The sequence below is a fragment of the Arachis hypogaea genome, chromosome 13 (assembly GCF_003086295.3).
Source record: "Arachis hypogaea cultivar Tifrunner chromosome 13, arahy.Tifrunner.gnm2.J5K5, whole genome shotgun sequence".
Lineage (NCBI taxonomy): Eukaryota > Viridiplantae > Streptophyta > Magnoliopsida > Fabales > Fabaceae > Arachis > Arachis hypogaea.
Genome location: NC_092048.1, coordinates 9,678,852 through 9,695,024, shown reverse-complemented (window position 1 = coordinate 9,695,024; position 16,173 = coordinate 9,678,852). Strand labels below are relative to the sequence as shown.

The 16,173-nt window shown below is 36.3% G+C and overlaps 1 protein-coding gene across 2 annotated transcripts; it reads right to left on the bottom strand.

Annotated features, from left to right (window-relative positions):
• Positions 1-4,830: 4,830 nt before the first annotated feature.
• Positions 4,831-15,954, bottom strand: LOC112737079 (alanine--tRNA ligase). Of its 2 annotated transcripts, none has more exons than XM_025786824.3 (23): positions 15,448-15,954; positions 14,724-14,962; positions 14,081-14,221; positions 13,331-13,477; positions 13,001-13,153; positions 12,385-12,514; positions 11,992-12,088; positions 11,774-11,894; positions 11,487-11,546; positions 9,410-9,460; positions 9,233-9,328; positions 8,995-9,096; positions 8,142-8,264; positions 7,630-7,764; positions 7,393-7,464; positions 7,237-7,312; positions 7,018-7,160; positions 6,836-6,944; positions 6,557-6,744; positions 6,057-6,146; positions 5,734-5,916; positions 5,385-5,561; positions 4,831-5,154 (listed from the first exon to the last, which is right to left on the bottom strand). In XM_025786824.3, the coding sequence occupies exons 1-23, from the start codon at positions 15,752-15,754 to the stop codon at positions 5,083-5,085; spliced, it is 3,012 nt and encodes a 1,003-aa protein (XP_025642609.1). In that variant the 5' UTR covers positions 15,755-15,954; the 3' UTR covers positions 4,831-5,082. The 2 variants fall into 2 exon arrangements, with proteins under 2 accessions (XP_025642609.1, XP_072067259.1); XM_072211158.1 differs by having other exon boundaries at positions 9,410-9,456; positions 11,483-11,546; positions 15,448-15,915.
• Positions 15,955-16,173: the final 219 nt, after the last annotated feature.

The following is a 16,173-nucleotide window of genomic DNA, read 5'->3' as shown; positions in this document are numbered from 1 at the left end:
TAAAAAGTAAAGAGACAAAATTAAAATACTTGAAGATAAAAATTAAAATTTTAATAACATTTTATTCTTATAATATTTTTATTCAAAATTTTATATTTCAAGTCTACATTTACTCTATTCTCACCCTACCTAACTACCACACTTCTGCTATCACCAAATTTCACCATCACTACCACCACTAATAATACCAACAACAATCTCAACAACATATATCAGAATCAGATTCATCAACTCATAACAAGAGGACTTCAAACTCAGAATATCAAAGAGAAGAATAATAAGAGAGATTGAGGCGTGCGAAAATGGAACTAAGGCGATGCGCACGAGCACAGCAGAAAATAGAGGCAGTACAACGAATTTGAATACGACAGTACGGTTCAAACAAAAGTGACACGGCGTAACACAAAACTGTAACGAAAGAGAGAGCACGCCACGACGGTACTGGAGAAGGCGGCACGGTGCGGAACTGTAACTGGAAAGAGCGCGACACAGCGGCACAACACAAAACGAGAGAGAGAGAAAGAGAGAAGAGACAGGAGAAAGGGATAGGGTTTTATTAGTAAGGATAATTTGGTAATCTCACTTATTTAAGTCTCAAATAAAGTACTGAGACATAACTTGGTCATGTATATTTTATACTAAATACAATATAGAGATTTAATTTAGTCTCTGTATCTGTTTTAGTCGTAATCTCTCTTTCAAACGTTACTTTAGCCCTTCTTCCATTAAGTGACTCATTGCATCAAATTATCGTAGTATATTTTTATCAATTTTAAAAGTAATTAATATAATTGAGATTTAAAGAATTGCTTTAGTAAACAAAGATATTTTGAAACCAGTTTGAAACTTGACTCACTTTAACCTTCTCTTTTTCTCTCTAAATATTTCTCTTTTATGTTAATGATCGTAGAGTATTTTTGCTAATTTTAAAAATGTAATTAATAATTTAATACATTTAGAATTTTAAAAATTATTCTAGTAAATAAGTATATTTCAAAAATTCCTTTAAAATTTGACTCACTTTTAACTTTTTTTTTCGGGAATATTTTCTTTAATATTAATATTTAATAGATAAAAATGACTTGTTTTTTTAATATTTTTAACGCACTATCATTTCAATTCTAATTAATTCTTCTAAAAAATAAAACAATTTAATCCTAATTATAAATTTATAATGTAAATCAAATTAAATAAATTCTTATTTTATATTCCAAAGAAAGAAAATTAATATAAAAATAAAATTAATTCCAATTTCCTTATTGTTCCTACCCTGATCTAACATTATGGCTGAGGTCCAAATCCACCAAAAATGCCCAATTCAAAGATTGGCCTTTGTCACCCACCAACCTCCTTAGAAGAGGTCGGATTCGACACAAACTCCTTCCCAAAGAAGTCGGGTTTGATGGATAGTTGGCAGATAACACTTTTTCAAATAAGTAACTGTCCCTAAAATCTTTCAACCCACTTCTAGGAGTCATAACTCAACTATCCTAAAATAAATGGACGGTTATCCACCTTGAAAGGAGGAACTACACCAACGGTGGTTATTGGATCACCACTATAAATACACTGACACCGCTTAGGTATCTCTAAGTTCCAATACTCTCTAAACCTGCTTACCCTTTTGCTAACTTAGGCATCAGAGTGTCTTTGCAGGTACGACCCCCCATTCTTTCATATACACAAGTCGGACAACGGCTCCCAAACGCAAACCAAGTCGGAGACCACCTCCTTTTTTACGTTTGGACCAATTCTTCAAGCCCAATCCACCAGACTCAGGTTACCCACGTAACATTGGCGCCGTTGCCGGAGACCTGGAGATTAACTCATGATGGTGGACGACTTGAACGAGGATGGAAACACAGCGTCCGATTCTGAGCAAGAGGATCAAGACGCTAATAAAAATGACAGAGCCATAGTCACTCACCAAGGGGCGACCACCCAACACAAGGAAGGTCCCTCCGGAGTGAAAGACCCAAGGGGAACCCCCTCTGAGGGGCACGAATCAGAAAAGAGAGGGAAAAGTATTTATAACACGCTAGGGGCATAAGAGTAAATCAACGCGATCATTAAAGAAACGCGTCGTTAGCAATGTAACTGTCCACACGTGTAAATACGAAAATCCCAACGGACGCGACGTTTGATTAGACATGACGGTTGAGAAATTTAAATCACGTCGGTTTCAAAAATCACGTCGGCTACAGACCCGAGTTCAATACTCGAATCCAACTCATAAGCAAGAGAGATCGGATTCAAGTATGGGCACTGTTCCTACCATGACCCAACACTATGGCCCAAGTCCAAATCCACCAAAAAGGCCCAATCCAAAGATTGGCTTTCGTCACCCACCGATCTCCTTAGAAGAGGTTGGATTCGACACAAACTCCTTCCCAAAGAAGTCGGGCTTGATGGATAGCTGGCAGATAACACTTATTCAAATAAGTAATTGTCCCTAAAATCTCTCAATCCACTTCCAGGAGTCATATCTCAACTACCCTAAGATAAAGGGACGGTTATCCACCTTGAAAGGTGAAACTACACCAATAGTGGTTATTGGATTACCACTATAAATACACTGACACCCCTCAGGTATCTCTAAAATACTCTCTAAACCTGCTTACCCTTTTGCTAACTTAGGCATCGGAGTATCTTTGCAGGTACCACCTCCCATTCTTTCATATACACAAGTCGGACGGCGGCTTTCAGACACAAACCAAGTCGGAGACCACCTCCTTTTTTACGTTTGGGCCAATTCTTCAAGCCCAACCCACCAGACTCAGATTACCCACGTAACACTTATATTCCAGACATTCCCCTCGAGTATATCTTATGTTCAATTGCCAAAATGTAAGGTCTATGCATATATTTGTGCACACGTCTGAAATTTAGACATTTTGTATCATTTTCATCAAAGTAAAAGAGAATGGTTTTCTTCTTTTCTTTTTCAACTCAACCTTAATTCTGATTCCAAAAACCATAGTATATTATAGTTGTACCGCATAACAAGAAGCAGAAAACGAATCGAAAGCCACCGGGACAAGTGGACAACCTGTTTAACCCGCCAATGAAATCGAACAAGACTTAGTTATCGTAAAAATGTATGTTTAACCAAATATGCGTAGCTACAATTTTTTGAGTTAAAAGTCAAAATCGTCCCTAAAAAATTACTCAATCTTCATTTTGGTCTTCGAAAGATAAAATTAATCAAAAGAGTCCCTGAAAGATAACCGTGTTGGTGGAGTTTGTCCTTCCGTCATCTCAGTTGATGAGTTAGCTAACGTTCGCTAAGGTAGAACGTTAACTGATAGCGTCGCACACCTCAAACGTTACAATGTTAATGCTGACAAGATAAGTTTGTTAAATTAAGTCAAATCAGTCCCAAAACCCTAATCCCGATCTCAAACATAAATAAGTCTTCTTCTCTAGTTGGATGACCTTATACATTCTCTCAGCTAGCATACCTAACTTCAATGCACAATAATGAAGATACTGATCTTTCATCCCTAATCTTGGCAGAAGCACAAACTGAGATAACAAATAGTAGTGTAAGCTCATTCAATTCCAGTGCAAACTTAGATTTCATCATAGAAATCAAACTGATACACCTATCAAAGTGGCCTATTTTCGAAAACCCAGAAACCAAGGAGTTCCACGACACAAAATCCTTGTTGGGCATTTTAGTGAACAGCATCTGCATCATGGATAGAACCCATATTGAGATAATTTGATATACCAGTTGATCACCGATAAATCCATCTCCAAAATCCAGAGATTTTTTAATTACACAGGCATGGAAATAACTCTGAGAGACTCAACCCCACCACATGGTAGTACTTCCCCACCGCTGCCACCACCGTCAACATGGAGGAGAAGAGTTATTTATACTTGAGATTAGGATTAGGGTTCTAACATTAATTCTAACATCCAGGGAATTAAGGAGTAACAATAACAAGAATGCAAAGGTTGACTTCACTTACCAAATACTAGTACTGAAGAATAGATAGGATCTTTTCAGATAAAAATTGCATAGAAAAATTCTAGAAGGGAAAAATAAAATACAGAACAAATGAAAGAATAAAACTTTTGACAAAATCATCACCACAGAAGAAAATAAAACCCAAAGAAAAAATACAGTCGTAGTAGCTCATGTCACAGTAACCACCATTGCCACCATTATTAGACCTACGTTGCCACCGTCGCCACCGCCTCCGTTCACTTGACACGTACCCATCTCGCAAAAGGGTCACCGAACACACTCCAAATCAGGGATTTTGAACGCCGCAAGATCTCGCAGCGCTACCGCCGATTCACCACCTCGAACACAAGCATTTCACGCCAAAAAACAAAGATTTTGGAGCGAAACAGAAAGATGGTTGTTATGAGAGGTGGTGATGGAGAGAAACATTTGAATGTCCATTCTGAACATCAAACAGTGTCGTTTCAACACTTGGAGGGGAAAAAAAAAATTAAAACTACGTCATTTTGTGTGCACCCTACTATCAGTTGATGTTCCACTTCACCAACCATTAGCCACATCATTAACTGAGATGACAAAAAGACAAAATCGTTCACCAAAAAAAAAAAAAAAGACAAACTCTACCAACACAATTATTTTTCGAAGATTATTTTGATTAATTTTATCTTTTAGGAACTAGTATGGAGATCGAGTAATCTTTCGGAAACGATTTTGATTATTAACTCTACATTTTTTATTATCGTTGCATAATCAATATTCTACAGTATAACCCTATGCATGAGGAATGCGTCCTAACTAGTACAAATTAAGTGTTGAATTGGTCATAGGAAACAAAAACAAAGATATACAAGTGCTTTTATAATAAATGACCATTAAAAAATCTTTGATATATTGCTCGTTTAGATCAAGTAACTGCTATTCTGTGTGAGAATTTGTAATTTGAGAAGATATAAAAACTGAATTTTACTCCTCATTTGTATCAACCCAAATAATATTTTACTAAAATGTGTTCTATTAATCAAGATCTAATTGTCAATGCCTTCCCTCCAGACAGATCAAGGAATGTATCAAGTTTGATCACACCAAGAAAGTAATGCAATTGACCATTAAGTCAATTTCATTGATGCAAATGATGTTGCAAGATCCATAGCCTCACTTACATGTGATGCATCTGTACCCTGAAAAAGATGGACTCACAAATCAGTCTTGCATGATTCCAAAAAAACATGTAACTACTTGAAAATTTTAATTTCTAAGCACTATTAGTGTGAAAACACTTTTAAATGACTTTAAATTAGGTATTGTCAGAGATGGAAACAGTTAACTTCCACTCCCACTGTTGAAAAAGGAAACCATTTTTATCTGCATGGCAAAACATTAGATGCCAATGTCAAAGTTTTATACTAACCTGGCCTGTTGCAAGACCACCTTTTCCTTTACCGCATCTCCCTTTCAGAGGCCCTAAAGCGTTGGTTAGCCACTCTGTAACATCCAGCTTGCCTTTATCACCTTTCTCCGGCACGCCAGCACAAACTACAGCCTTGTTTGTAGACTTGTCAGTGCTAAATACCATAACAGATATACCCTGTTCATTAGCCATCACCAGTACAAGTTATTAGTGTTTGATTTATCAAGGACACTATGATAATTAATTCGTGAAGCATAAGAACGATAACAAATTAAGATCACAAAATCTGAGCTTCAATAGTGTAATAGGTGCCAAAAAATCAAGGAATAGGTTTCAAATTAATAAATACCTTCTGCTCCATGACTTTTGTAACTGCTTCACGTACTGCGTTTACATCCAGACCAACTTCAACCTGGGACACGCAAAATGTTTTCCCATCTGATGCAGCAAGTTCAGCCTTCTCAGCTGTAATCGTCACAGCTTTACGTTTATTTTCTTCAGCAATTTGCTTTTGTGCTTTTCTCACCCGATCCTACCCAAAAGGGAAAAAGGAAAATGTTACTAGAAAATAGGACTTAGGGCATGAATGAATGCGTAAGATAAAAGAAAAGGATTTCTAAAAATGAATAAGAAAAGAGAATAAAGGCTGCAAATTTATTCCATGCAAGACACCTGAAGTTGGACTATCTTGTTCTTTATGTCAGCTTTCTTGGCTGCAGGAATAGATAAGGTTTCCACATTGCTTTTCAGGTACAAAACTTTCTGTGACAAGGAAATAGAATATCCAATGATTACAATGTCGGAAACGAAGCATAAGATGCATATCTTTATGCTAATGAAGATAAGTTAATAACGCAGATGAAGAGAAAATGGGAGCAAGTATCAATTCTGCAGAAGGGGTATGCACTAAATTGAATTGTTAGGCTCCCAAATTTATTCACATTTCCATACTCGGCTAAGAACAAGTCCAGGCAAGCCGTGGCTGCGGTGAGCCCCTATTAGGACTCGCTCTAATAATAAACTGGTTTGATATTACTGGCCACACAATCAGTTGCTGAGTGCCTGAGTGGTTTTAGATATGCACCTTGCTTGGACCTTTCAGCATTAAACTGATAAAAACAGCAACACAAACCAGCTAGAAACGCAAGCAGAAACATATACACAACACCAACCTCTTCCAGTGAACTTCCCTCTAACTTGGCTGCATTGTCTACGTGCTGCTCAAATTCATCTGCAACTCTTATTGCATCAGAAGCACGATCAGTTGTCACAGCTGTTATTCTGCGTATTCCCTTTGCAATTCCCTCCTCAGATAAAAGAGCAAAAGCTTTGGCCTCTCTTGTGTTTGATATATGGGTGCCTAGCACATATAATAATAATAATAATAATAAATGAAATCTCGGGCAGAAAGGTAAGAAAGCTACAAAGGAGATTTATGCCAAGATATTCACCACCACATAATTCTGATGAAATAGATAACCATTTTTTATTTTCAGGGTCGGCAAGGAGATCCTCAACTTTTTCTCCGATTGATACAACTCTTACGGGATCAGGATAAACCTACATCAAAGAAAAATCTTGAAGAACACTGTCCTGCATGGGACAAGAAAAATAGTAAAATTACACCACTTACTTCTCCAAACACAGCTCGTAAGCCATTAATACGCTTGGCTTCAGCAAGAGTTGCCTCCTTTGCATTGACATCTAATTCATCCCTAATTTGCTCATTAACAATTGATTCGATTTTCCTCAAATTGTCGGGATCAACAGGCTTGCCTATTCATTTCAGCATAAATTAATAATAATTTTTTACATTCACCTAATTCTAACAATGAAATGGAACAAAGCATACCATGAGAAAAATCAAATCTCAATTTTTCAGGAAGAACAATGGATCCTTTCTGGTCAACATGATCCCCAAGTACTTCCTGTATTCACCATAAGAAATTTTAGCAACAACGACGTGCAAAGGAATGAATAAGTCCAACTCAACAGTGTTCGAACATACCCTAAGAGCAAAGTTTAACATGTGTGTGCAGGTATGGTTGGGGGCTATAAGGGAACGCCTACCATAATCAACCTGCAAATGAAATGAAGTATAACAAATAAAAAAATAAATAGAGAGAGAGATAGGAAAATGTAAGATGACAAGAAATCAAGAAGGTATTTAAAGTAAAAGAAAAAATGTAGATAAATAATCATAGGATGAATTCATGAAAAAATCCATTCACGTATGAAAGTTTACCTTGCATACTACTTTGTCACCAACAGAGATTCCATTCCCATTAGAACCAATGTGGAGAACAAAACCTCCAAATACTTGTACGTTGTGAACTTTGAATGATGCATGTGGACCCTCCAGTGATCCAGTGTCGAAAATCTATATGTAGAGTTGTTTTTTATATATATAGAAAAAGAAAAAGAAATGAATCACATACACGACACTAACACATTCAAAAGGTAGGATTTTTTTATTTAGAGGAAAAGGTAGAAAAACATAAAGCATCGCAAGGCTTGAGGGTCAGGACACATTACACCAATCAACCCTAGTGCCTACCCTAAGTTTCTAAATATCTCTAGGCAAATATGAAAAACATTTATCCAAAATGTATTCCAAGGTTGGTTACAAAGTTTTACGTGAAAAATTGTTTAAGAAATATCTGCCAGAGGCTCAGAGCCAGTTGTATCAAGTCATTATGGTAAATTTACAGAAAATGTAAATACATGCAAATACGTAACACATATATGGAGCCATACCTGACCACCTTGTTCAGCATAGAAACTTGTAGATTCAAGAACGACACCAATGTCACCATCAGTTTCAACAGATTCAACAAACTCGGAACCAGTGTATATTGCTTTCACCACACTCTCGTGGTCCTAAGACAAGAAATGGTGGATTGAAAACCCCAAATTAGCAAGTTTTTCTGACTACATATTTTTGCATGAGTTATAATGATGCATGTTATTAACATATCCAAACTGTAAAGAGAGAGGAGTAGGGACAGGGAAAGAGAGAGAAAAATAAAAACTTCTCTCTTTGGTGGTTTACACCATACTAATGCAGGCATCAATGTCTAGTATTTCCCTCTACTTTTCTCTCTTGAACAACTAACATAATTGAGAAGATAAAAGTGACAATTTTTATTTACGGGAAAGTGGGTTTTGGCAAATGTGAGAAGCATAAAACTTAAGCCAGTAACCTATTCTGATGTCATTATTTGAAATGCAGAGTGAGGATTTAAGAGTATCCATGTCCCTTAACATGTTTGCAATAATGAAATACTGGCAATTTATGTTGGCATCATTGGTTTCTTGTGACTTTTGTTGGGTATCAGCAATCTATATTACACAATCTATTATATCCATGTGCCTACATGTTTCCAAAGACAATCTTATTATATACAAAGCAGAATTACAAGACTACAATTTATTATTATTTCATTGACTCTTGCTTTCTCAGATTGTAAATATCGCTTATCATCCTTTGTATTAAATTATTCCTCCTCTGATTTTCTTTTTTGTTCTTTTGCCACTATCCTTTTCTTGTCTCTGAGAATTAAAATGTCTTCATGACATAAGGCTAAATACCTTAGAAAAAAGGTCTCACCTTGAACCAAACATATTTGAAGCTATCATCAGTTGGAGCAATGCCCCTTCTGTGCAACATTGAGGTAGCATCAGCATCCATGATAATGGCACCACCTGCTTGCTGCCAATAATGGATGGTCAGGAAGAGGTCAGGAGAAAAAGAATAAATGGGTGTCAAACTATCAACAATAATCTCGGCTTTTGCCTGTGCTGCATTTTTTTTTTTTTGGGAAGAGCAATTCAAGCAAATAGAATACCGTTGCTTGAGCATTCCTTGATCGCTCTCTTGCAGCCTCCAAGGCCTTATTATATCCATCTTCATCAACAGTTAAACCTTTTTCTTCAGCCATCAGCTGAAAGATGGAAATACTTAGAAATAAAAGATACAGAATGCTTGATGACAAGGATTCAATAATGTCGAGCAAATAACCTACCTTAGTGAGATCTATTGGGAACCCATATGTATCCCAGAGGACAAATGCTTCCTGAAAACAAGAGATAACTCCATAACGAATAGCCCAAAAACAACTCCCAACCCGAGTAATAACAATGTGAAAAATTAAATCATATCAAATAAGTTACAGTCATGCAAAACAAAACCGAAATTTAGTAGAAGTATATTAATAATATACAAAATAATCAAACACTCCTTTACCCTGTCAAGAGTATCAGAAACACAATTCAATAACAAATGTGACCAATGTGGTAAATTAATTATTTGCAACCAATAGCTTTTTCATAAAACATCAAGGGTTTAAATTTAATGAATTTCACAACAAATATACAGGATATTTACAGTTCCATAATCCCATGAAGCAGAAAAAGACACTTGCCATAAAAGGACTTCCTCCACAAGTTGTTAACAAAAGTCAACTTTCCTTCCTTTTTTTTCCTGTTTATCAAGCTCATGAGCCATACCATGAAGTTATGGGAACGGGTGATAGAACGGAGGTTGAAACAAGAGACACAGGCAACAGTTAACCAATTTGGTTTTATGCCAGGCAAATCCACCACTGAAGCTACATACCTGTTAAGAAGGATGATGGAGAGGTATTGTAGTAATAAAATGGATCTACATATGATGTTTATTAATTTAGAAAAAACGTACGATAGAGTGTCAAGGGAGGTCTTATGGAAGGTTTTAGAAAGGAAGAGAGTAAAGATTACTTATATTTGTGCAATTAAAGACATATGATGGAGCTACAACTAGTGTGAAGACTAAAGGTGGTATGACAGAAGAATTTTCTATTGGCATAGGATTACACCAATGATCATCCTTAAGTGCATATATTTTCACATTGGTCTTGGAAATACTCACCGAGTATATCCAAGAACCTGTGTCATAGTGCATGCTTTTTGCTAATAATATCGTTCTTATGGGAGAGTCAAGAAAAAACCTAAATAAGAAGTTGAATTTTATGGAGAGACGCTCTAGAAGTGTATGGTCTGCACATAAACCGTAGCAAGACGGAATATATAGAATATAAGTTCGGCCGCCGAAGGAAAAAACCTTAATACAGAGATGAAGATTGGAGAAAACATCGTACAAAAAGTTAAAAGTTTTAAGTATCTAGGATACATCATACAGGATAATGGAGAGATTGAACAAGATGTAAATCATATGATCCAAGCAGGTTGATCAAAATGGCAGAGTACGTCTAGTTTTATATGTAACAAAAAAGTGTCTTTAAAACTTAAAGGTAAATTCTATCGTATTGCTATCAGACTGCTATGCTTTATGGTACAGAGTGTTAAGCGGCCAAAGGAAAACACAAACATAAATTAAGTGTAGCACAAATGAAGATGTTGAAATGGATGAGTGGTCATATGCGATTGGATAGAATAAAGAACGAAGATATAAGAGAGAGTTGGAGTAGCACCTATTGTGGAAAAGATGGTAGAGTTGCGTTTCAGGTGATTTGGACATGTAAGAAGAAAACCAATAGAGCACCCAGTCAGAAAGGTAGATGAAATGGAAGATGGATAAGGGGTGAAAGACAGAGGAAGACCATCCATGAGGTGGTCAAACGAGATCTACATGTAAACGATCTCTCTATAAACATGATACATGATAGAGTTTAATGGTGTCTTTTGATCCATCATCCATGTAACCGACCCCACCTAGTGGGACAAGGCTTTGTTGTTTTCGTAGGGGTATTCCCACACAGCTGCCTTTTGGCTTTCCTCCTTTTGATTTTTTTTTCTTTTTGGTTTAAAACAAACACACACACAAATACTCTTGCTAGCCAAAAATGCGAACATGATAACATTGACCTCATCAATCTCTGAGAAGATAATAAAACCATATGGGCTGTGGCATAAGGGAATGTCAAAAAATAAAAGAAAAATTAAAAAAAAAAGGAGGGGAGGGGGGGAAGAAATTATTGTTCCTAAGAACATCAAATATTATTTGATTTACTTGCAGGAACCCAACTTAAGAAGACATAACTACACAATAAGTAACCAGAAAAAGATTGTGAGGTAACAGGAAAAATAACAGATTGTACTTGCCTCTCCACTCAGCTGTTTGTCCTGAACATGTTGAACAGCATTATTAAATTTCTCAATCCCCTGGAGAAGTAAAACAGTGAGGTTACTTTCATTTTTACACAAGGGATGTGGAGAGAGAGAGAGCGAGAGAGAGAGAGAGAGAGAGATAATGCTATAAAACCTACACACGAACCAATTACCAATTGAGTTCACAAAAAACAAAACTAAACTAAGAGATGATAATCCCATAGACAGATTGATAAGGAATAACCCCCAGAAAATGTCTTTATACATGTTATCAACCTTACCTTAATTAAGGTTCTGCCAAAACTTTCCTCCTCCTCTTCAATTACATCCCTGATGTGTGCCTCCTGTTGTTTTAGCTCAGGGAAAACATCGCCCATCACCTTGACCACAACACTTACAAGCCTATATTAACCAAAAATTCATGGAATCCGGCCAAAAATTAAAAAACTTTTCTCGGATCTGGAAACAAATCTAATATGCTCAAGTATCATATACATACCTGTTAAAAAACCCCTCCTTAGCTTTTAGAACTTCACGGCCATACCGAACTGCACGACGGAGAATACGCCTAAGAACATACTCCCGGCCATCGTTGCCTGCAGAAGGAAGCAAACTTGACACAATTAACGCAGGTACAGAGCTTTTTTTTTTTGGGAGAAAAATAATTATCAGACACATCAGAAGTTTAAATTCGCAGACTTCAAGAGAAAGAGATATATGGTTACGAGATGTTCAGATAGAAACATACTCATGTACCTCTACAAAGCCTTACATACACGAGTACAATCCTGCTGAGAAGCAGGCCTCCTCAAGACAAAGGGGAAAAGGAAAAAGCAGTGTAACTTGAAACTTGTAAAGAAAACAATTTGAAATACAGTTCACGAAATCCTACCAGGACGAGACCCATCAGCAATAGCAAATGATAGAGTTCTGATGTGGTCTGCAACAACCCTGTATGCCATGTCAACTTTATCTGCATCATCTGGCCCAACCTTACCAGAATATGGCCTAGCACCAGTTTCCTACAGACAGGTTATAGGAAAACACAATTACAAATCAGCATAATATCAGGAACTTTACAGTCACAAACATAACATCAGGTATTAACACAGGTACTAGCACCAAACATAAAAACTATCTCTCTTTTTTAAAATAAAAGCTGACATCATTTTTCAACATCTCAAAAAAGTATTCACAAGATGTGAAAAAATGCATTAAAATGCATGTCATCACTCAGGATTTTGTATGTCAACTGGATATTTATGCAGCTAACAAGTAACAATTCAGAAAGAACAAAAATCTTCAAAATTTTCACGTAAAACTTCCAACTCATTTATGTAGAGAATTAGGATATTTTGATGTTAGAATGAGGCACTTAATGTGTTGTCAAAGGGTAAAGAGCATTAGAAGTGGCAACTTGCCCAATACACGACTTAAAATTATCACTGTTCCAAAAATGAAAAGGAAATATACATGGCTCTAATTATCTAATGAATTAAATGACATACCAACTGAATAGCATCAAAGATTGGCAAGAAGACATCAGTGTCATAATTGCTCATTTTGTTTTGTAGTACAGATGTCAAACGTTCAAAACCCAAGCCGGTATCAACATGCTTTGCTGGAAGAGGTTTAAGAGAAGCATCGGCCTCCCTATTATACTGTTGAGGCAAATCAACGAAAAAAAGGTCAAAGAAGTAAACAGAATAAAATCCAATAGTTATTCCCAAAAAATGAATTAGCTGCAAATTTCACGGGGTTTTGGAAAATATTTGATACTCGAGAGTAGAGAGCACTATTGTACCAAAAGTCCCCATACTATGCAGTCATCATAATACCTGAATAAAGACAAGGTTCCATATCTCAATTAATGTAGGATCATCATTATTAACTAATGATGAAGCTTCACGGTTTCCAATTCGATCAAAATGTACTTCGGTGCAAGGTCCACAAGGACCAGTCTCACCCATCTCCCAGAAATTGTCCTATATATATACATATATATCCAAAGATGCAAACCTAGTTAGATATGAAGATTCAAACACAATTTAATGTAACTATTAAATATCTTTGCATGTCGTACGACTCTTGTAAATACAAAACAAGCTCTTGTAAACCCAGCACTGATCAGACTAAACAATCTTCAAACTGGGAACATATTTTCAACTTGTCTTTTTCCAAGAAGAAATATTATTAACAAGGAGAGAAGGTGTGTAAATTCAGTTTATTAATCACTGGAAACTACCAGCAATCACACAGTTATCATAGTATGCCATAAATACAAATGTAATTATTGCAATGTCAATTAAGCATGAAGATTAATTTCTTATTAGACAAGCAGAACAACAAAAAAACTGTACTTGTACCATTCACCTAAGGTGTATAAAAACATAACTATTTTTTAATATAAGCCAAGACTAGACAGTATAAGTGGCTCAGTTACAAAAAAGTTGCTATAGATAGTAACTACAGAATACATAGCACATATACATATACTGTGTGATGTGTCTATAACATTAAAAAAATCAAGAATGTCTTATAAAAACATTTGACCTTGCATTTTAAAGAGCAATAAAGAGAAAGCATACTTTACAGCCAAAAGGAAGCACACGTCCAGGAGGCAAAAACTTTAGCCATATATCTCTAGCCTCATTATCAGGGGCAAGACCAGCGTTTTCGTCACCACCAAAATATGTAGCATAAATGCGATCTGATGGTAATTTATAGACCTGCAACCCAATAAATATGTAAATGTATAAGCTTCCAAGATATAACCACGTATTATAAAAACTGAGAAAATAAATAATAAAAACCACCAAGTTCTCCAAATTGAATAATAGTAATAATCATGGATCATGCTAAGAAATCCGAATTGAATTCAACATTCTAATAAAATCTTATTGGAAATCTACTATGAACATTGCTCAAATTGATTTTCACAATGCTATGGACAACGACCGGTGATTTAACAATAACAAACTCCTATATTATATTTAAGTCACAAAACAACATTCTTCCCAATAAAAAGACCATGTGGTAGTGGTATGTGTGGTGCAATTCATTGAGTGGGAGTAGTGGTGGAGTCAGCAGTCAAAGCAGAGGCAGTGGTTGGTTAATCATCTTTATTGTCAGTGACGGTGGCCATAGTGGCAAACTGCATGTATTTACCACCATATTTATTTGTCTAACACTAAAGATGATCATTTAACTAGCAAGGTAAAACAAACATACTTTTGTTAGAAGTTCCCATGCCCAAGTAATAGCTTCTTCTTTGAAGTAATCTCCAAACGACCAATTTCCCAGCATTTCAAAGAATGTGTGGTGGTAGGTATCTTTCCCTACATCGTCAAGGTCATTGTGTTTACCACCAGCACGAATGCACTTTTGGGTATTATAGGCACGAGTGAGCTTGCTCAAGGCAGTGTTGGGATCCACAGTCCCCAAAAATATTGGCTTGAACTGGTTCATACCTGCCAAACCACAAAGAAACCTTGATAGTCAATGAAACCTAAATTTCACATAAAAAAATGTAAATAATAAGCCACCATACTAAATTGAGATACCTATAACAAAGCAAGCAACATGAGCAGAAAATTCGAGATAATTTATAACATTTAATCCATATCTCACTATTTGGATTTACTTTATATGACAAGCAGCCAGCGCTTTGAATCTTTCTTTTTTCCTCAGTGTTCAGATTAGAGAATTTGAAGCCAATCATAATACTTAGATTGCTTATGTCTGAGCATCTAGAGGGACCATTTTAACAATCACAAAATCATCTTAAATTTCCTAAATTAATTAACACATTCAATATGAATCAATCCAAAAAACAGTCAAATCACACTCAAAATAACAAAATCAATGCATATGAACAAACCACAACGTCAAAAAAAATGACAACTGAAACTAACAAAGTGTAGTCGATTATAAGAGAAAGAAAAAGATTACTAACCAGCGTTGGCGAACAATAGGGTAGGGTCATTGAATGGAACAACGGGACTGGACCGCCAGTAGACATGGCGCTTTTCTTCGAAGAACTTAAAGAAAGTGTCCCTCACGCGCTTCGCCGGCCACTCCCGGTTGGACGAGTCAGAACCAGGCATCGCGGCGGCGGAAGCGACGGAAGTAGGAAGAGATCTGGCGGGGGAAGACGCGACGGCGCAGAAGGGTTTGAGAAGAGTGAAGATGGAGCTGGAAATGAGTGGCGGCTTAGTGAAGCAGTTACGGTTACTGGCAGCTCCAAATAATCCTCTTCTCATTCACTCTGATATTTAGTGTTAGCCCCTTAAAAACACTATCCCATCTTAATATGTGTCTTGTATTTTCGTTCTTCTTCTCTTTGCAGATATGGAGATGGGTTCCTTTCATTGGGCTATTATTCCATTTTTGTCAACTCCTTATTGTGTATCGTATCGGGTACGGTCTTGTAATATTTTGGCCTGCTTTGTAAGTTTTGGACAACTCATAAGTGCAACTCATGATTAAGTTTACCTTATCGTTGGGGTTTTGTCAAAAATAAAGTAATTAATTTAAGGTGGAAATTCAGTCGACTTAACGTGAAGTTGAAGTTGATACCTGAGAGCCGTTAGATGAAAATTTAGTCAAATCAATCAAATCATCTAACAGCTCTCAGTATCAACTTTACGTGAAGTCAACTTCACTTGAGTTTTTACCTTAA